We start from the raw sequence: 20751 nt of genomic DNA on the forward strand, positions 1-20751 counted from the left end.
ACTTTAACCTTTACTTGGTGTGGCCAGGAAAACAGTTCAGAACCAGCCGCACGTATTTAGAAAGTTACATGCAAATAGTCACTTTCTTTATTTTTTATTTTTATTTATTTATTTATTTTTATAATGAAAGTTGTTGTCTGGCTAAGGTGTAAAAAATGTCTACAATCTTGTCATTTCAGGATGCCCATGAGACAGATGTACGCGCTCAGATTCGACTCCTATTCACAGACGTTACTGGAGAGAAAGTCAGCGTCCAACGCTCCATGTCCTGCACACAGAAAGCAAAAAACTACTCCTTTAAAAGCCTAGAGCAGGTCATTACCAGAATGAAGTAAGCCACTGTGCCGTTCCTTTGTCAAACATTTGGTTAAATTTTAACTCAAGTGGTTGCTTTCAATGTTTTATGATGCTTTAATTCACGTGTCATTCTTTTTATGATTCACTCAGAGACGGGGAGAAAGTGAGCTTGTCCTCAAAGTGTGGTGAACTGGACAGAGAGATGATTTCTGCACTGGGGGTATCAAAGCCAGTGCTGAACCATGTCATTTTCTGCCACCAAGAAGAGTCAAACTGGCCACTTAGTGAGGGCAAGGCACTAAAAGACAAATTTGACTCCATCTTTGCTGCAACAAAGTAAATTTCTCTTTTTTTTTATAATAAGTTTTTGAAATAAATCCCCTTGACTCTTGTTATTAACGGTAAAACTTCTACTTTAGTAAAAAAATTCCAGAGCAGGTGTTTTATTGGAATGCTTTATTTTTTATTTCCAGGTATATTAAAGCTCTGGAAACGATGCGCCAGCTGCGCCTCAAGCAGAGCTTAACGGTGAAGGAGTGTCAGGTGGAGCTGCGCTACCTGAAGGAGAACAAGGAGAAGGCTCAGCAAATCCGAGAGACTGTGGCGAAAAAGGAAGCTCAGCTGATGGCGTCTAAAGACAGCGTTCAGCAGATAGATGGCCAGATTGACCCACTTGAGGTCTGTTGATTGTACATATTGTTATTGACTGTATATATTGTGAGTAATAACTCTGTGAGAGAAAGGGAGCACAAGAAAATTGTGTTTTTAGCCTCTAATTCATACTTTTTTTTGCTGTTTCTAATTGAACAACAATATGTGATTATTGCAGAGTCGCATGAATGAAATTGACCTCAAGCTTGGGAAAGTGATCAGACTGGATAGTGACATAAAGTTGCTGGAGAGCAGAAAAAAACAAATGGAACAGGACAACAAGGAGCTGCTAGAAACAATGGAGCAGGTAATTCCATAACTAATATCTGAAATTCTTACAATCTATTTTTTTCCTCACTACAATTTATAGAGATTTATGTAGCATCAAGGTGTCGAATATTCCAAATCACTTTAATTCTGCAGTAAAAATAAGAATGTAAAGATCTGAAATGTGTTTGGTTTATTGTTAACATTCTCTGTTCTAAATCATACAATAAAATCCAGTTATTTTTTATTTTAATTCATTACCATAAAGAAATCATATGTTTTACTTTTTAAAAACTGGTGTCAGACTGTTAAAAGATGTGAGCGTGTGCTTTCTCATGCGTGCTGCAGGTGTTTCAGGGTTCAGATCAGGAGCTTCAGGATGTTTACCAGAACCACCAGAGGACTGTGAAGGACAAAGAGCGCAGGCTGACAGACTGTCAGAAAGAGCTGGAGAGAGCCGGCAGAGAGTGTCAGAAGCTCAATCGGGTCAGAGCGGATCTCCTGGTGGAACAAGGTACTGTGAACGCCTGAAAGGAAGCTGGTTAATAATGGAGGGTTTTCTGTAGGTTAAACAACACTTATGTTACATTTATAGGGTTACTGAATAAAAATCTCGACACAGTCTCTATCTTCACTGTGATTGGTTGATTCAGCTGAAGCTTCTTACAAATTTCTGTTCATATTGTTTAGATTCGGTTTTGACATGACTGCAATGCTAGAATTAGCAAATTAAGGCTAATTTGAGTTTTAGTTCATAGAAATTTTAGAGCATTGACTGTATATGAAAGCTTAGTGTGATGCCACGCAATGAAAATTGTTTACAAAGTCAATTCAGTCGCCGTTTTGCTGCCATGTTTGAGCCAGACGACACCACTTAGCAGGGGTTGCTCCAAGTTGGTCTGAGTCAACATCTCTATGGCAACCACTCTCACCAATCAGGAGTGAGCTTGTTGGAAGTCCACATCCTTATCACTCATTAAAACCTGTCAAAGGTTTCAAACATTTGATGTGGGGTCAGCGGACGCCACGCACTATTACTGAGGCATCTGGTTGATCAGTTTATAACTTGAATAACTTGCAACAAAGAAAAAAATAAACAGAATTAACAAGAACGTGTTAAAAACAGGTAGCAGAGCAAGACTGTTTCCTCTGACAAATATAATAACTGAGTAATAGCTGTTTATTTCTCAATGGAAATCGAGGATTTTAGCTTCTTGGAGTCGGTGAGTACTTCCTGTTTGGAACACCAGGGGTCACTCAGTCCAGGTCTCATATAAAGTTAATGATTTAGAGTTAAATATGCATTGTTATTGAAAGATTTTCAAATCTATGTACAACAAAAAAGTCAACCTATGATTTTCAGGTCGCCTACAGCTGGAAGCCGATCGCCAAATGCAGTATATCAAGAACCGTGACACTCAGGTGAGACTGAAGAGAGGGGAGATTGGGAGGAAATACAAGCAAAAGATATCAGGGATACATTAAACTACTGAGGTTTACAATGTGGGGTTATGTAACATTCCTTCTTGTTATTAGAAAATTTATATCTGGTTCGTTTCTGCTGTTCAGGTTCGCTCTTTGTCATCGTATCTGGAGATGGAGGGGTACGACCGATCCCCCTTCACTGCTGTGCAGCTCGAGAGTTTTCACCGACATGTAACTCAGAGACTGGAGCAGGAGAAAGAGACGTTCAGTCAAGTTCTGGTAAGAAGCAAAAATAATAATAAGAAAAAAACGGCCAAAGAACTTTCTGTAAAGAAGACAGAAAGTCATGGAGCGACAGCTGCTGACGTCGTCTGCTTTGTCCGTCTAGGCGGATTTGCAGGAAAAAGAGCAACAAAAGCAGAAGGCCATCGATGACATGAGGGACAAGAAGACTGGCCTGGAGAGAACCGTGGAGTTGAAGAGAGACATGCAGGCCAAGAAGCAACAGGAACTGAGGAGCATCAGGGCAGACCTGCAGAGACTCGAGGGTTCGTCCACGCGGCTGCAGGAGCTGGATAATGAGTTAACGAAAGCGGTAAGAAGATGATCGAATACTGACAGAAACGTGCTCAAATACTAAGGGTTTGTATGGAGTGATAAGAAATTGACATCTGGAGCAAAATTAAGAAGTCTTAATATTTTAAAGTTGTAATTTAAAAATCATATCAAGAGTTTTCTCATATTTGTCAATGGTTCTGTACTAACAGGAAAAATACATGTTTTTACACTACATTTTAATTAACAACTCAAAGACCCACTCTGATGAAAATCATGTTTGTGGTGTTTTTAACATTTTATTGTGACTTTTTTTTATAATGGAGGACCTGTTTAAAGAAAATTAAGCTCAAAATTTAATTTCTGAGGTTTTTATTTATTCAAATCAATTTGAGTCTGAAGAAGACAAAAAAATGCTGCAATAAACTCCCCCTATACCATTAAACTTCTTTCAAAACTCCCATGAGCGTTGATCAAACTCCATGCATGCAATATACATTTCACGGGTGCAGGGCATTCTCTATGCACCTTTGCTCTACTCATGCGCGCTCGTGAAATCTTCTCTGTGGTTGTGAGAGCATTCTCAAGCTCCTGTGTATGTAGAGAAAATAGACTCACTTCGGTTTGCTACGGCATAATTCTTGATTTGTTCACAAATTAGGATTTGTGCTTGTGTATTCTTGATTTGTGCATGCTTAATTTAGGATATGTGCATGCATATTCTTTATCTGTAACTCATATCTTTTTTGTGTATAAGGAAAAAATATATATAATTTAAAATAGTACAAAATACTATTTACACATTTTTTTTGTATTTTCCACACCCCATGATCAATCGAACACTTTCCTTAGGAAATTAATTTAAATATTCATTTTGCGTTTGCTGAACTTAAGGAGTTAACCAAGGAGTTAATCCCAAACATGATTGAATGTACATTTTTACCTTTCTTATATTTTTCTTGATTTTTGCCAAAATCTTATTATGAAATTTCGCTCTTTCTTAATGAATAAAATATCTTTTTTATTTGACAATTATAACAATGAGGATTTAGGTAAAACATTTACTCTGTTAGCTGATAACATTCATCTATTGGTCCCTTTTTGAAAGTACCTTCTTTTAATGTTTAATTGTTATTGTTCTTTTTCTTAATCATCAGGAGCACGATCTGCAGAGTGCAGTTCAGAGCTCCAATGTGGAGGAGCTGAAGACGGAGGTCGAGGAACTCCAGAGGGAGAAGAGTGAGCTGGATCGCACACAGAGGCAGCTCGACCAGGAGATGCAGACTCTAAACGCGCACACAACTGCTCGCACACAGATGGAGATGTTAAAAAGAGACAAGGTACGACTCAGTGTCATTCTAACTCAAATGTTAGTGTTATTTCTTTAGATTAAACCATTTACAAAAATATTTCTTTTTTTTCCAGTTGGACAAAGAGGAGCAAATACGGAAAATCAAATCTCGTCACAATGAGGATCTCGTAACGCTTCTGGGTCACTTTCCCAACAAGAGAGAGCTGGAGGACTGGCTCTATTCCAAGTCAAAGGAGATCAACAGCACCAGAGACAGACTGGCAAAACTCAAGTAGGTTAGATCCAAACAAACATAAGTCTGTTTTTTATTTCTTTGTCACTGACAACTCTTTCTTTCTTTTTGGATAAATCTCAGCAAGGATTTAGCATCTAGTGAGCAGAACAAAAGCCATACTGCTGCAGAGCTGCGTAAGAAGGAGCAGCAGTTAACCAGCGACGAGGAGAAGTTCTTTAATGTGTGTGGGAGCCAGGATCTGGAGCAGGACCTGGGAAAACTGCAGGAAGATCTTGAGAAAGTTTCTAAGCAGAGAGGTAATCTACTCTAATCCAGAATAAAGGGTCTCGTCAGATTAGGTGATCTGTAATCCTGTTGAAGACCTTTGAAGTCTCACTCTGATCGTCTCTTGAAAGTGTTCTACGTGGTCTTTTAATTATGATTACGCCGTTTTTAGCCAAAATAAAATAAAATTTGCAATTGTACTCTTAAATTTCTTTATATGTGTCCTCCATTGTGAGTAAAAACACAATTTTCATCTGAATAGGTCTTTAAACGGAGAATTAAAACACAAAAAATACCTGAGATAAAGCTGTGACACGTACCTCCTGACTGACTTTTGATGTGTTAACATCTTTTCTGCAAAGCCATGTTAGCCGGAGCAACTGCAGTCTACACCCAATTCATCAGTCAGTTGACAGAGGAGAGGGAGCCCTGCTGCCCCGTCTGCCAGCGAACCTTTCCCTCCGAGTCCGATCTCCAGGACGTCATCGACGACATGCAGTCTAAGCTTCGCTTGGTGCCGGACAAACTGAAAAACACAGAGCAGGACCTGAAGAGAAAGGAAAGAAAGAGAGATGAGATGATGGCCCTCAGGCCTGTACGGTGCGTTCCACGTTTCTACACATTGAATCTTTAAGGCTTTTTGTCCTTGTCTTATGCAATCAGTGTAAAGTTCTGGCAATTAGTAAAGTTTCAGTTTATTGATTTTGGTGCTAAATCCATAAAAAAAAAATGTTGGAAGAGTGGAATTTAATAAGAATGCTAAAATATTTAGTGTATAGGAAACAATGAGTAAAAATAAATAACCACAAGTGTTTTCATAATATCTTTTACACAAGTTGTAGTCTGAAATTAAAATCTTTTTTTGCAGGTACATTTCCAAATATGTAGAATGGCAGAAAAAAGTAACAATTTGTTTTATATCGCTCAACAGTAGCACATAATTTAGACATAAAAGTTCTGCTCATTCAAACCGGAACTTCTTTGAGAAAAAAAACAATTTGAGATGAGTTATTTGTGGTTATCCTGAATTAAATTCACAATTTGAAATCATCACAGTCAATTTCTTTTCAGAATTTGCATCTTTATTTTGTTTTAGCCTGTTAGGAAGTAGATGGTACATTTTTTTCTATTAGTATTTTATTTGTACAATTTAACAAATAAATGAGAAAAATATAATTTTATTTTGTAAGCTGTTTGAAGCCATATGAATGTTTAAAATATGTCCAGAAATGCATTTTAAATGTTTTATATAAATTAGTTCAAGATTGTTCTGTCGATATTTGTTTCTTTCACTTTCTTAATGTAAAGCAACGACACTACGACTCCACTAGATGGCGCTAGATATCTGTGAGGACTCTCATTCATTCAGGATGTTTCCATAGCAAAAAAAAGGCTTCTGAAAAGGGTCTTAGTTTTTTTTTGTTTAAAGATGTTTCATCTTCTGTTCAATAGGTTTTCTCATATGTTCTGCCTCTTAGAATCAATCTGAACAGTTACAGATATTCAAACGCAATTAAATATTAAATAAAATAACACAATAAAATACAAATTACATTTCATTTTAAGTTTAGAAAAACACCTTAATGTGTCTCTCTACATAAAATGAGTCAAACATGCAAACAAATAAACCACTTTCTTGTCTTTCAGGCAGTCTATTGTACAAGTGCAGGAAAAGGAGCTTCCTGAATTAAAAAACCGCCTGCAGACTGTGAACAGAGAAATCGAGAGGCTCAAGACAGACGTGGAGAAACAGGAGAGTCTTCTGAGTAGATTGATGTCTGAGGAGGATACGGCCAAGTCCTGCCTTCAGGACATTTCTCTGATGGACAGATACATGGTACCGCCTTCCCGTCTGCACAATCTGAACCCTCTGACCTCATTCTTGTCGGGATGTCCCACGACATTTTGTTCTTTCACGTATTATGTTTCTGAGACATATCTTAGTTTGTTAATCATGTCATCATTTCTTCTGTCCTACTTTACCACAAAAATTATTTTATTCCCAGATGGATCTTAGAGAAGTAGAGAGAAAAATGGCTCAGCAAGCAGCCAAACTCCATGGGGTGGACCTGAACAGAACCATCCAGCAAGTCAGTCAGGAGAAACAGGAGACTCAACACAAGCTTGACACCAGTAAGGTTTACACAAGTCTTTTTGTCACATCCAGAATAAAAATGTGTAGCTGAAATGACAATGAAATTCAGTCACACAGTTTATTTATTAAATGTTTTATGTTAAAAACTTAACTAAACCCAATTTTTCAGTATGTGAATAGAACAATCTGTTGCCTTTTATTCAAAAATTACATATCAAATTAATACATAGATTTTCTCCCATGAAGCCAACATTCTGCGAAATTCTTCCTCATTTCAATAATTTTATTTTGTAGTTTTACGTCTAAAAAAGTAACACAAGGAACAGCAGCTTAATGTTCAGAAGATTCTACACTTCCTTGTATAGGAAGTGCTTCACATTCAAGCCTTTTGCAATTTTTTCCCTTCTTTTGGGAAAAAAAAGGGTACAGCTACATTGAATGTTGTATGGAAACATTAGTTTCCACATTAACAAAGCTAGCGTTATGACTATCTGTACAATGTTTTCCCAAGAACAGATCAGTTTTGAGAGTCAGAGGAAGTTTCTAAACTTGAGTCATTTCACATCTTCTCCATATTAAATCAGATAATAGACTGAACCACATAGAGCAGAATTTTAGAAGACAGTTTAAATATATCTGATTTCTGTGGGGAGGTGAAGGGGTTCACTGCTACTGTTCTTTGTCACAGCCGTTCTTAATCAAAATCAAAAGTTTTAGTACTTTTCAAATTAAATGAAGGTGAAATGTAAGGAAGTTCCATTAATAGTTAGTGGAGTTACCTCAAACAGTGTTTAGCATGTATCTGTAGCATTTTTTTCATGTTATAGAACAGACATAGAAAATTAAGATAAAAATTGCATGTCTGAGTATTTTCAGTTCAATTCTGAGTATATTCAAATTGTTGTGAATCAGGAAGAGACAAAAAAAGCTTTTATGTATGATGGCTCTTCACAAACTCCCTGCTCCGCTCTATTCTAATGCACACACTTGCAGACAAATAGATCCATGTTTGTTTTCGTTTTTCTTGACCAAGGATCTGCCCTTTAGGGGAGGGGTACTGTCATGATCCATGCCTCAGTTGTGTCATGTTCTGTTTTCCTTGTCAGTCTCACCCTGTTCTGTAAGCTAGCAGGAGAGAGTTAAAAAAGTTAATCATAGGAAATGGTAAACTTTTGATGAACTCCTGCCACAGAAACTATGTCCCAGAAAATGACGCAGGTTTTTACTTTTTGGCTAGCATAAAAAAGACCACTAGAAACGTGCTTAAAATAGATCAAGATATGATCGGAGTACAACTTAAAGCTTTTATTGTGTCCGAAGTGTGACCTTTGACATCAAGACAACCGTTTCAGATGATTTTTACCAGTTTTGCCAAGAAAAATGATCAGCTTTGTTCGCCTTTTGTATCCCTTTTTTATCGTTTCAGTTTCCAGCAAAATGGATCTGAAGCGTAACCTCATCCAGAGTCAACAGGACCAGATTCAGATGCTGAAAAGTGAAGTAAATGAGAGGAAGGCAGAGAAGCTCCAGCTGAGTAGTGACATGCAGAAACAGCAGCAGCTGGAGGAGCAGTGTGTGGAGTCCACCACTGAGATACAGACTCTAACCAGGGATATCAGGGTAAAACGGCAGTTTTCATCTTTAGATTGATTGTTTTTAATGTTTCATCCATGTAACAATTCTTAGTCATTAATAAGTTGTACTTCAGATGGCAGATTTTAAAGATGTATGTTGTGTTACAGATAAATATTAAGTAGAAATTTGTAATTTCTCCATCCACTTTATTCACTCAGGAGTCAAAGGAGCAGTTAGCTCCTCTGACTGCAGCTTTGGAGAAACTGCAGCAGGAAAAGCAATCTTTGATGGAACTCAAAAAGCAGAAGCAAGATGAAGGACGCGAGAAGGTAAAAAACCCTAATCCTGGGTCAAAAACTTTAAACAATAAATTCTATTTATGGTTTGAGTTTCTGGAAGTTAAGATTATAGCTGTAATTTATCGTTTTGGAGTTTTATTCTCTGAGTTTGTCCTTGAACATTTTCTGGGGTTGACAGGTCAATGCTATTATTGAGAAAGTAAAGGCGATCACCTCTTTGGAACGAGAAATCAATAAGTACGTCAGCGAAGGAAAGGATCAATACAAAGAAGTAATGTATCTTCTAATAAATATCTCAATGTTTTTCCACTTTTTGAACATGAACCGACTTTTATTTTGGATATTGTGAAGTGTAAAAATGTACAACCTAAGCCAACAAGTTTTCTTTTCTTTAATCTGACATTTTTCATAGTTTATTTTAAAAAAGTTCTTAAATCTTTGCAGCAAAAAGAGTCTGAGCTCCAAGAAACAAACACTCAACTTCACGAGGCGGAGAAGCAGAAAGAGAGAATCAACAAGGAAATGGGGAACATTCGCCAAGACATTGATACTCAAAAGGTACTCGCTGTTTTCCAGTTGTCCTTTTAAAATGTCAAGGTTGAATTAAAGAAATTATGAAAAAGAGAAGAATAGTTGCATTTGTGAGGATCTATAAAATCAAAGACAAATATTTGATGGTTTAATATTATATAAATTAAATCACAATTCTGTAAAAATAAAATAAAAAAGAAAAATCAGTAAATAAAGTGACTCCTTACCTACATTTTGACTCTTGACCTCAAATCAGTTTTAGTTTTTAATATGTTGAACATTTCTCAGGTCCAAGAGCGTCTGCTGCAGGACAATCTGACTCTCAGGAAGCGTGAAGAGGAGCTGCGGGAGGTTGTGGCAAAACGTGAGGCTCTTCTGAAAGACATCGGCAACATGCAAGTCACCCAACTGCGCCAGTAAGAGTTTTGAACATTATCTTGAAACTCTTATGTTACCCTGTGCAAACTCTTTCTTAGTCTTTTAATGTGACATCAAAGGTCTTGACTGTGTAACCCTTTAACATTGGAAAAGTTGCCGGTGACACCTAAATAAAACGGTATTTGACATACCATTCAAACGTTTATGAGATCAATGTGAAACACTTCATAACTATAAATGACATTTCTGTGTTTGAGTGAAAATTCCACTAGAATTACTTTATTTGTGTACCAGTAAGCAGTTGTAGAGTTATGGTAGTTGAAAAAATGTCAACACTGTGGTGTAAAAGGGTTCAAATGTCATGTCTATGGTGTCTTACAGAGAACGTCGGGATGTGGAACGCAAACTAGAGGATTTAAAGAAGAACCGCAGCATTGCACTGGGCCGCCAGAAAGGCTTTGAAGATGAGATACTTCATTACAGGTGAAACTTGATGGTGCTGCAACCTTTTTACTAACAGAATCATCATTCATTTGTTCATATAAAACCCACAACTGAAATTTGTTTAAAAAAATTGTCAGGATTTGTCTCAGTGGTGTGAAATTAAGTACAAAGCTTTAAAATAAACCTGCACAAAAAAAAATAAAGTGAAAAAGTTTCATCTTGTTATTGACTTTTGCAGAAAAGAGCTGCGTGAAGACCAGTACGACAAAGCAGATGAGCGATACAAGAATAAGATGATCACTATGAGGACCACAGAGCTGGTGATCAATGACCTGAACCTTTACTACAAAGCCCTGGATCAGTAAGTCAGGAATTTTACACACTCTATCGATATGTGAGAAACAATCTCAGTCCAACAGGTGGAGCTGCTGTACAGAGCAGCTCTCGGTTAGGAGTGTACACTAGGATGAGAGTGAAAAGAGCCGAGTCTCACTGAATTATTTGGTTAAAAAAACGGTACTGTGTCTTTAGTTTTCAGTACTATATCAAGTTCAGATTTATTTGATTTATTATTTTTTGGCATAATTACTTTTCTAGTTTGCAGTCTCGGGGTAGAGTGTCCATGCTGAGACTGGAAGGTTATGAGTTCAAATCTAGGCCTAGTCATATCAAAGTCAATGGAAATGGGACCAAATGCCTCCCCACTTGATCAACACATTCTTACTCCCAACTCGTCATAAATCTACGTATGGTTCGAGCCTCCTCTAGGTAATTTTTGGACGTTTGGGGTGAACTCCAATTCTTTTTTTTGGGGAGTGCTGGCTAGGGGTGTGCCAAAATGTTAATATTGCGATCTATCGCGACATTTCGCCCTGCGATTGATTCTCGATGAGTTCTCACCAAGTATCGATCTTTTATTTTTGCCTGAGGAGTCTGTAAAACTTTATATTCGTCATCCTCTGGTAAGAAGTTCCTTTGGAGATAGATAGGGGGCGCACTTTGCAAGACTGGTTGTCGTGAGCAACAATGTACCTGACAGTTACTTGAATGGTTTAATTTCTGTTCTGTTGTTTACAACAATTGTGCACTAAGTAGTTGCACTGCTGTTCATGTTTACTATTGATAACACTGAATTTTCCAAAATAATTCTAATTTAATTGGTGTCAATGCCCGTCAGAAACATAGTATTACTAATTTACACAAAAGTGTCTATTATTTGTTGAACAAAATAAGACACAAGTTGTTTATTATGATTTAAGGTAAAATTCTCCCCAAAAAGATGTTTTCTTCTACATAATGTGAGTTGTTAAATACAATTTTTACCAATTTTCGCAGTATTGCTATATCATCGATATCGTGAGGTACCCAGTGATTCCCAGCCCTAGAGCTGGCTGTTTTCATCATATAGAGTAGATTACTTTATTCATTCCAATCACGGGTCCCGGTGCAGGGGTTACATCATACTACAGATTCTCCCACTAAATCCTCTCCACAACCATAATTTTTGCATAACATAAGCTAACCTCGTTAGTGTTTGGCTAACGTTTGCTCTTGGTAAATGGTGTATTCTTGTTTAGCGCTTTTCTACCTTCCTTGAAGACTCAAAGCACTTTACAGTCACAGTCCTATTCACCCATTCACACACTGATGGTGAATACTGGTGTCAACCATTTACTGTATAGTAGAGACTGGACTGAGCAACCCCTCCCTTTTTGTGTTCTGAATAGGAAGTACCAAGAAGGCCAAAATCCCATAAACTTCCATTGAGAAATAGGCAGTATTTTCTCAGTCATTTTATTTGTCAAAATGACCATTTTTGCTGTGATGATTTCTTTTTTGTAAGTTCTTTCTAATCCTATTTTTTTAAAGATATTTTTTCATTATTGCAAGTTATTCAAGTTATAAACCAATCAGATGCCTCAGTAAAAGCATATGGTGCCCGCTGGCCCCGCCTCGAACATTTGATTTATAGATTTCCTCGAGCCCCTTTTAGTGAAAGGGTGTGGACAAGTCGGAACAAACTCACCCGTCATTGGCAACAGTAATTCCTTTAAAAACTAGACTCGACTCGGACTAATCGCTTTTGAAGGGCGGCAATCGGCTGCAATATAGCGGTAGGCACATCAGGAAGTGACGGCGAAGTTCTGGCCTGATTTCACGAGGGCCGAAGGTAATGCATTCCCTTATACAGTCAATGGCACCAGCCTTCCACCAGAGGCAATGTGGGGATCAGTGTCTTGCGCAAGGACACTTCGACACATGGGTGGGCAAGGCGGGAATCAAACCCGCAATCTTCCGATCAGAGGTCAACCGCCCTACCGCTGCCATGGTCTTTTGGCCAAACCATAATTTTTTCCTTTGTTGGAGAATAACCTTTTGATAACTAAACCGTTTGATCTGCACGTCAAGAAATACTAAATTTTAGTTTGGTGTTGTTAGTTTTTTCTTTGACAGAGATCAAAGCCTTTAATGACCTGAACGCGGCAAGTCTTTTGAGCAAGATGAGGTCAAGTGCTGCACACAATAATCTCTCTATCAGACAATCTGATCAAGATCTGGGTGAAAACCGCTTCTATGTCACAGTTTGACGAGTTCTTTGTCTGTCTGTTTGTGTGGGAAACGGATTTCTCAAAAGTGTTAGAGGGGAGACACCACAAACTCTTAAGCACTTATTTGGAAGCATGTCAAGTGACTCAAACGGAAAGTATTTTCTTAAATGCTGATTTTTGACACTTTAGATTTTAAAACTCGAGAAGTTGTAGAGCAGTGTGGAAATTTAAAATCAGGATGCAGTAAATAGTTACTAACAACTATGCTCTAAGTGAATTTCTGCCATTTTTAATGTTTAAAACACTAAAATAACATGACTTGAATCTGTATTTTATTCTGAATTTAAAAAGCTAAACAGTTTTTCTAAAGAAAAAGCAAAAATTCCAATGTTTCATTTTCATATTTGCCACTCTTTTCTCCTAAGCTTCACCATTGCTGGTACTGTAGAGTGATGAAAAGTCTCTGATGTACCCAGATTAATGTTTTGTTCATAACTCCCCACCCTAAAAAATCAAAAACAAGATACTGCAAATACTAAACCTACAGTGGGGATTGAAAGTTTGGGCACCCCAGGTAAAACGGTTACATATTGTGCATCAAAAAGCCAAGAAAATATGGAAAATCTTCTAAAGTATCAGATTACAGATGATATTTTCTTTCAATATGTCAAAAATGTGTTGTTTCCATCATTTACCTTTTTAAAATAACAGAAAACTAAATAAAGGCGTGTGCAAAAGTTTGGTCACCCTGCAGAATTTATAGTATGCACCGTCCCCCTTTAGAATGTTCACCATCATCGTTTGCAAAGACCAGGTGATTTCAATCTCATAGATTTTAAATGGTCTGAGTCATCTGACCTTGGCCCATCAATCAGCATTGTGGGTTCTTCCAAGTAGTTGTCTAGAGCACTGAAACTGAAAATAGTCTATGCTCACAAAGCATGAGAAGGCTATAAGAAGATAGCAAAGACGCCAATATCCTCTGTGTCGAAGGTAAATAAGAAATAACAGTTAGGAGGAGCAGTGGAAGTTAAAGATCTGGAAGACCAAGAAAAATCTCAGACAGAGCAGCTGAAAGTCAACACCCACGTTTGACTGCACAATCCCTGCAGAAAGACCTAGTACAACGTTCTACTGTCAAGATACTTGTACAAACCTGGTCTTCATGGACGAATCATCTGAACAAAACCCTCTTTTACATCCTCATCACAATGTTTAGTGTTCAAAGTTCGCCAATGAACATATAAACATGTTTTGGAAACAAGTTCAATGGACCAATGAGGTCAAAATTGAACTTTTTGGTCAGAACATGAGAATAAAGGGTACAGTTTCAGCAAATTTGGGACACAATTTTTTGCAGAAGTTAAAGAGAGGATAGCTTCTACAAATTATGGTCATGTTAAATATGGAAACATCTGCACTGTTTGAACTCATATCAGATTTTACTTGATGTATTTGTCCAAAAGCCTAAATTGCTCTGGAATACATTTTCTTTGTGTGTTTTACATCTAAACTTCTTCAGTGCTTTCTCTGGGACTTCTAGTAATCTTGTGGCCTTACTTCAAAGTGTCTTACATCAAAGGCTTTGCTATGACGTTTTTATTGTCATCCACTGTAAAGGGGTCATTTCTTTGACTTTGTTTTTTTTGTATTTTGATTAAACTAGTTAACACCTGAGACTAGTCAGGTCTAAATATTTGTGTTGTAAATAACTGAAAGCCACTTTTTGTTGCAACTTCACAGACTTTGTTTAATTGCTTCTGTATAGCACATTATTTGTTAATGCAGAAAATACCAAAGTACAGTATTTGTTATACATGTTTTCAAAGTGCTGTTGTACACCTCAAACATTTCACATAAAAAGCACAAATTAAAATACCTCAGAATTCACTGGCAAATGAATGGTTCTCACAGATTGACAGGTGATAGCATCTGTGAATGCTGAATCATCATTTACCCATGTATGTGAGTTATCACTTTTTGCAGTTATCAAGATTGAAAAAAAGCCTTCCATCCGTTCACCACACATCTGTGTCAGTGTGTCTGCAGAATACACAGAAATGCTCTTCAGGGTTAAGATGTGTTGATCTGAGAATCCACCAAAAACCTGAAATGAAGCAGTGTCTCCGAAAAGAAACCAAAATGCTTAAGTGTTACTACTGTTTCAAAGGGTGAAAACGTGACACAATGTCAAAGGTCAACTTATGAGAACATGTAATTTTGTGTATCCTTTGTGTATCATTTTCTAATCTCTCCTAAATATTATCAAAATAAAAACAGCCTTTTTAAAAAAAGTCACTAAAAGAAATAAATACTTAAAGCACTCCACTGTCACTGCTATATGTTGTCCATTGATACAAAAAACGAAGTGGATGAAAACTTTGGACTTTAATGTTTTACTTCCGTGCACTACATTGTATCAGGCATTGATGACCAGAGATGCAGTCGGGTGCAGGCACAACACCAACTGGCTTTAATACCGTGCACGCCGTTTCTGTTTTGAGTGTAGAGAAAGTCCTGTGACGATAGTGTATGCGTCGGCAGCTGGCTGAATGTGTCCAGTCAGGCCTTTTCAGGCAAGAACCTCTAAATCAAAGAAAATGACCATTCCAACATGGAACGTACATACCATGCTAGATAACAGTCGACCTGAACGAAGAACTGCATTGATTGCAAGGGAACTGAAGTTGTCAGGTGTTGAGATTGCTTCAGGAAACACGTCTGGAGGCTCAGGGACAGATCCAAGAAGCAGATTACACCTTTTTCTGAGTTGGCAAGACCACTGGAGGTATGCGAAAAAAAGATTTTTCAGAGTCTAAGGAAGGAATCTCTAATGTAATCCCACCTCCACCTTGAACTCATCCATTATCCCAACTGCACACCTCACCACTGTCTTACAGCCCTCATGTCCTGCACTGATCTAACATGCTTCTCTGTCAAAATACTATATCAACAATGCAAATAAAGTAACTTTTAATTAAATAAAAACGGATTTAAATAAAATCATCTCTCTTTAAACCTTAAAAGCAATAAGCAATTGAAAAGGTTTTGAAACTTTTTGGTGTGAAATTTGACTTTTTGATATGGGAGTCAAAGGAGATTGCTCTCTTCTGAAACCACCCTCCAGTGGTCTTTAGAGGTACTGCGGTACTTTTAGGTTGCATGAAACCTGTTTTTAATTTATTAGAGTATTATGTGCACTAAAATGGCTAAGGACCTTGAAAATCCTAATCTGTGTCATGCACAGGGCTTAATAGTGTTGTAATATATTTTGCTTTTTTTTTGGAATGCTCGTGCCTTTGCGGTGTGAAGGTCTAGTCATTCCTCGCATCTGTTAACTAAGCATTTGCGCATATAGGACGCTGTATGTCAGATTAATGGATAACGGCTGCAATTCTCCGTCAGGTTTTGTGGTGCAGCATCCTCCATGTATGCCTTGTACGGTCTTGCATTTCATACCACATATCTTTTTTTCACCCTTTGGCTAGATTTTAGACAAAATGCTTCTTAGAAAACAGGAAATCTATTTCAGTGTCTTGTCCATACATCTTTCTTAGCCACATATCTTGTCAATAATCAGTGTTCAGTGGATTAAGCTAAGCCAGACTTGTTTCCATTTAGTTACCAGGCTGCAAACTGGAACTTAGTTCTTATTTGTACTAAGGTTTTTTTTTGTTTTTTTTTAATATGATGCAAAGTTTTACATTGTTTTTAAAATATGAGAAGTAGTACTTTAAATAAGGATGATTTAAACAACAAAAATCATGGATTTCTCTTTGTTTTCCACAGAACCATCATGAAATTCCATAGCATGAAGATGGATGAGATTAATAAGATAATAAGAGACCTGTGGCGCAGCACATACAGGGGCCAAGGTGCTCCCCTAAACATTAAACTTATGGATTTTGCATATAAATATTTAAACTTTATTTTCACTTTCGTCTGACTCCTGTGTTTCAGATATTGAGTATGTGGAGATCAGATCTGATGTGGATGAAAACGCTTCTGCCGGAGTGAAGAGAAGAGTCTACAACTACAGAGTGGTGATGGTGAAAGGAGACACCGCTCTGGACATGAGAGGACGCTGCAGTGCTGGACAGAAGGTGCTGCATTCAGTCTGAGCTCTAGAGCGTCTGTCGGTTTGCTAAAGTTTCTCAGTGAAAAATTCTAAACACAAACACAGAAAGAGCCGTACTGAAAGAATGTCTGTGTACTAGTCCGGAAAATCGGAACCTTTTAATACTAAAAGTGTGGGGAATGTGGTACATTTGATGTCAAAAGTGAGACCTTTGTGAGTCAAGACAGCAACGCTTCAGAAACCACTGAGGTGTTTGACCTTTTGGCATCTGACTTCAAAATGGTGAGTGTAGACAACCTTATAAAGTAACCTATTATTATCAAGGCAACTTTTCACAATAAGGCAAATTTTGAATTCCTGAAAATCTTTTTGTAAACTATAAATTGCATCCACATATTTAAAGACCCACTTGGATCACCTTTGGTCTATTTTAAGAGTTTGCAGTATCCCTTAAATCAGGAGATACTGATAGTCAACTGTTGTCTTCTCTGACCGGGGTCAGTTTGTGAGCTAACAGAAAAAGTGTATCAATAACAGCATGAACCTAAATATTCTCTCCAGAAATCCACAAATAACCATATTCTAAAATATTAATTTCTGTAATATTTACTGAAAAAAATACTATTTTTTTTTAATTAAACCAAAAAAATAATCCATTCTCTGCCGTCACTGTTCAGACTGCAGAAGGGTGGAATAAAAAGTCACGTTCTATGTGGGTCTCGATCGACCAGATTGAGAAAAAAAATAAAGAAATAATGGGTCTGATAGTTTTTATGGGCCGGGCCAAATGTGGAGGAGGGCCGGACCCCTGCTTTAAATTGTGACAATTCTAGCCCCAAAAAATAATTATAATACATTTCTTTTTTCTAAGCGAGTTTCTGTAGAACAGCAGTAGTTTACCAGAAATTCGTCTCTTGAGTTTTGAGCAGGACAGATGACGTGTTTTTGGTTTTCCCGGACGAGCCCCCAGTTTGTTACTCCCCATTTTGTCTCGGAGATTGAGGAGCATAACTAAAAGTAAACTAAGAAAAATGTCTAACAAAAAATACCAAAATATTGTCTCCATAAAAAGGATAACAGATATATTTACGAGAATTCAAACAAACAAAAACTGAAATGTGAAACAAAAGGCTTCAGGGTGAATCTAGGCCAAAATAACAAACACAATCCTTAACCCAACTGAAATCCAGGAAGCTTACCTGCAAAAGAAAATAGAAAAAGACAAACACTAACCTCTCTGGACTAACATAAACAGGAGAAAACAAATACTAAATAAAATAGCAGTTCACCCCTACAGCTTCACTTAAATTAACTAACGCCAAACACTATAGAACAGAGTGGGACTAAACACAAAATACTACAAAAATGCAACACAAACAACAAAACAGGTGGAAAAGAGCGCCAAGCTGCAGTGAAATGGTTGCACCCCAACTCCCTTCTCGTGGACTGGAGGTCCACACAGAGCTGTTAAAGGTGGCTCCACCTGCTTGGGTCCAATGGGAGCCACGTCCTTCCAGCACCGCACCTGAACAAATGAACAGAGAAAGACACACAAAGGTCCACAGAACACAGAGGTCCCACTCTGACAGAAAAACAAATACACAAAACCAAATACGGCCACAGCCGTAACACCATGGAGTAAACCTGCCCCTATTTCCCGACATCCATCTGTTTACCCTCTCTACCACTCACAACTCCAACTAATATTACTGATGGAACAAAAATGACGTGCAATATTGGAGCAATCCAGCCATACAGTTTTGAGCCAGATGCCAGCACAGACAAGGGAAATGATGGATCTATAAGTGGATGCATTTTTAGGAGTCATCAGTGAGGCCTCGTGAACTTCAGGATGTAAGCTTCTCTGACATCCCTTCAGATTGTTATTACCCCTTTTCAAAAATGTGCTACATGCTGTTGGTTTGAATACAGTAGGTGAAGGGTTCACAAATTAAGTTCTACCAACAGGAGAGCTATCAGATCAGAGCTAATCTGTTCTAGTCTTGTTGTCTTTAATTGTTTTAACCTCCCGATGGCTGAACCCGTGCAGGTTTTAGCCTCGCTGATCATCCGCCTCGCTCTGGCAGAGACGTTCTGCCTAAACTGTGGGATCTTGGCTCTGGATGAGCCCACCACCAACCTGGACAGAGAAAACATCGAGTCTCTGGCACATGCACTTGTGCAGTGAGTACTCTCACAAGTCAATGTTTAACACATGTCTTCATTTGAAGCTAATTCCTATATAAATTCATTTACTCAAAGTACAATTAAGTTAATTAAATCCATTAAGCTAAAAATATTTACATTTTGTCATTTCCAACTTTGCATCTTCAGCATCATCAAGAGTCGTTCGCGTCAGCGTAACTTCCAGCTGCTTATCATCACTCACGATGAGGACTTTGTGGAGCTGCTGGGACGGTCCAGCTACATCGAACATTTCTACCGCATCCGCAAGAACCAGGACCAGAACTCTGAAATCATCAAGTGCAGCATTTCTTCACTGAGTGAACTGTCATGAACCCTCCCTCAGAATTGCACTGCAAGACTTTGATAAAAGAGCCGGAAGTTTAGGATCAGATTAGTTTTCAACAAGTTTGTCATCAAAAGCTCTTGATGTTTAAAGTGTTTCTGAAAAAAGTGATATTTTTTTGTCACCACAATTAACCCTTCTTGTTGAATTAGCAAAGAATTGCAATAAAACTCTTTCAAATCGTTTCAAATTAAATTTATCAACTAATGCAGTTGTGATTCATACGCAGTATTAATAGCTGCCTTATAAGTAATACGGGTTGTATTTCAAATGTGTTAGGAGGTGCAGCTTTGATTCTTCTTTATACTGTGGCAAATTTGTAGTTCATGTTTCATATTATTAAAAAGTTGCATGATGAAGGTGGTTTATTAATATCTGTGTTCCAACATCAAATCAAAGACAATGTTTGATTTTTGGATATGAGAAATAATTTGTTCATATGATATTTGCCAAGTTATAAAGACTGAAAGCGACAAAAAACAAAATATTTGTGTTGTGGATTGTTTACTCTCTATATACGGTAAACGGGTTTTGTTATTAAAAGTTTTCCTTCAAACTTCAGGCTTTATGTTTTGATGTCAAAACTTACTGAGCCTGGTAAATCATTTCACTATCTTTGTGATTTTTCTTTTCTTTTTTTTGTGTGTGGTTTTGCACACCCAGACTTTTTTTTTTGTCTGTGGTGAGGAAAAAGGCGTGAACACAGAGTATAAAAGTGCTCTCACTCGAGGTTTCAGTCAAGCTGATAGCTCATCAAGCCCTTGAAGATCATCACCTGGTTTCCTCAACCACCAACGAAGCAAGAGTTATGGAGATTGTTTCACTTCTGCTGGTTTCTGGGGTGGTGCAGCTCTTCAGCCTGGCAGCCTGTGCCCCACATAAGAACGAGCTTCATCTGAACCTCAAGGACATCATCACTGATATCGAAAAATACAATGACAGCATCATGAATGTAAGAACTTACTTTATAGTTTGCATTGGTGGTGGGGTTAATTTTATGTTTAAACTTTTTGATTTTTTTAAGACATTCTGTAATCGTATTCTTTGTGGCAGGAATACTTTGTAGAAGACGTTCAGGACCTGGCTGATGCTGGATGCAAGGTAGGATGAAGCATGCTCTGTGGTAGACCTCAGTCTAATGAATGCAGCATCTGGTGCACCGATGATTAATTTTTTTTTTATTATAATAACTCAAGATGTATTTTTTATTACCTAAAACATCTAAAAATGAAATTAACATAATAAAATAGAGTGCAATTAAAAAGT

The 20751-nt window shown here is 37.6% G+C and overlaps 1 protein-coding gene across 1 annotated transcript in view; it reads left to right on the forward strand.

Moving 5' to 3' along the window:
- rad50 (RAD50 homolog, double strand break repair protein) overlaps window positions 1-20041 on the forward strand; it is a 22153-nt gene extending 2112 nt beyond the window's left edge. The window contains exons 4-28 of the mRNA XM_024266047.1: window positions 180-331; window positions 448-633; window positions 771-975; window positions 1127-1255; window positions 1564-1729; window positions 2579-2637; window positions 2785-2919; window positions 3029-3235; window positions 4353-4535; window positions 4621-4778; window positions 4863-5038; window positions 5369-5606; window positions 6654-6843; window positions 7013-7139; window positions 8528-8721; window positions 8895-9005; window positions 9154-9246; window positions 9420-9533; window positions 9795-9922; window positions 10266-10367; window positions 10567-10689; window positions 16667-16752; window positions 16838-16980; window positions 19006-19139; window positions 19290-20041. Of these exons, the coding sequence (XP_024121815.1) occupies window positions 180-331; window positions 448-633; window positions 771-975; window positions 1127-1255; window positions 1564-1729; window positions 2579-2637; window positions 2785-2919; window positions 3029-3235; window positions 4353-4535; window positions 4621-4778; window positions 4863-5038; window positions 5369-5606; window positions 6654-6843; window positions 7013-7139; window positions 8528-8721; window positions 8895-9005; window positions 9154-9246; window positions 9420-9533; window positions 9795-9922; window positions 10266-10367; window positions 10567-10689; window positions 16667-16752; window positions 16838-16980; window positions 19006-19139; window positions 19290-19473 (3723 nt within the window). The 3' untranslated portion in view covers window positions 19474-20041. The remainder of the gene's footprint in view (window positions 1-179; window positions 332-447; window positions 634-770; window positions 976-1126; window positions 1256-1563; window positions 1730-2578; window positions 2638-2784; window positions 2920-3028; window positions 3236-4352; window positions 4536-4620; window positions 4779-4862; window positions 5039-5368; window positions 5607-6653; window positions 6844-7012; window positions 7140-8527; window positions 8722-8894; window positions 9006-9153; window positions 9247-9419; window positions 9534-9794; window positions 9923-10265; window positions 10368-10566; window positions 10690-16666; window positions 16753-16837; window positions 16981-19005; window positions 19140-19289) is intronic.
- The last annotated feature ends 710 nt before the right edge of the window (window positions 20042-20751 follow it).

Source organism: Oryzias melastigma, linkage group LG14 (assembly GCF_002922805.2).
Source record: "Oryzias melastigma strain HK-1 linkage group LG14, ASM292280v2, whole genome shotgun sequence".
In the NCBI taxonomy this organism is placed as follows: domain Eukaryota; kingdom Metazoa; phylum Chordata; class Actinopteri; order Beloniformes; family Adrianichthyidae; genus Oryzias; species Oryzias melastigma.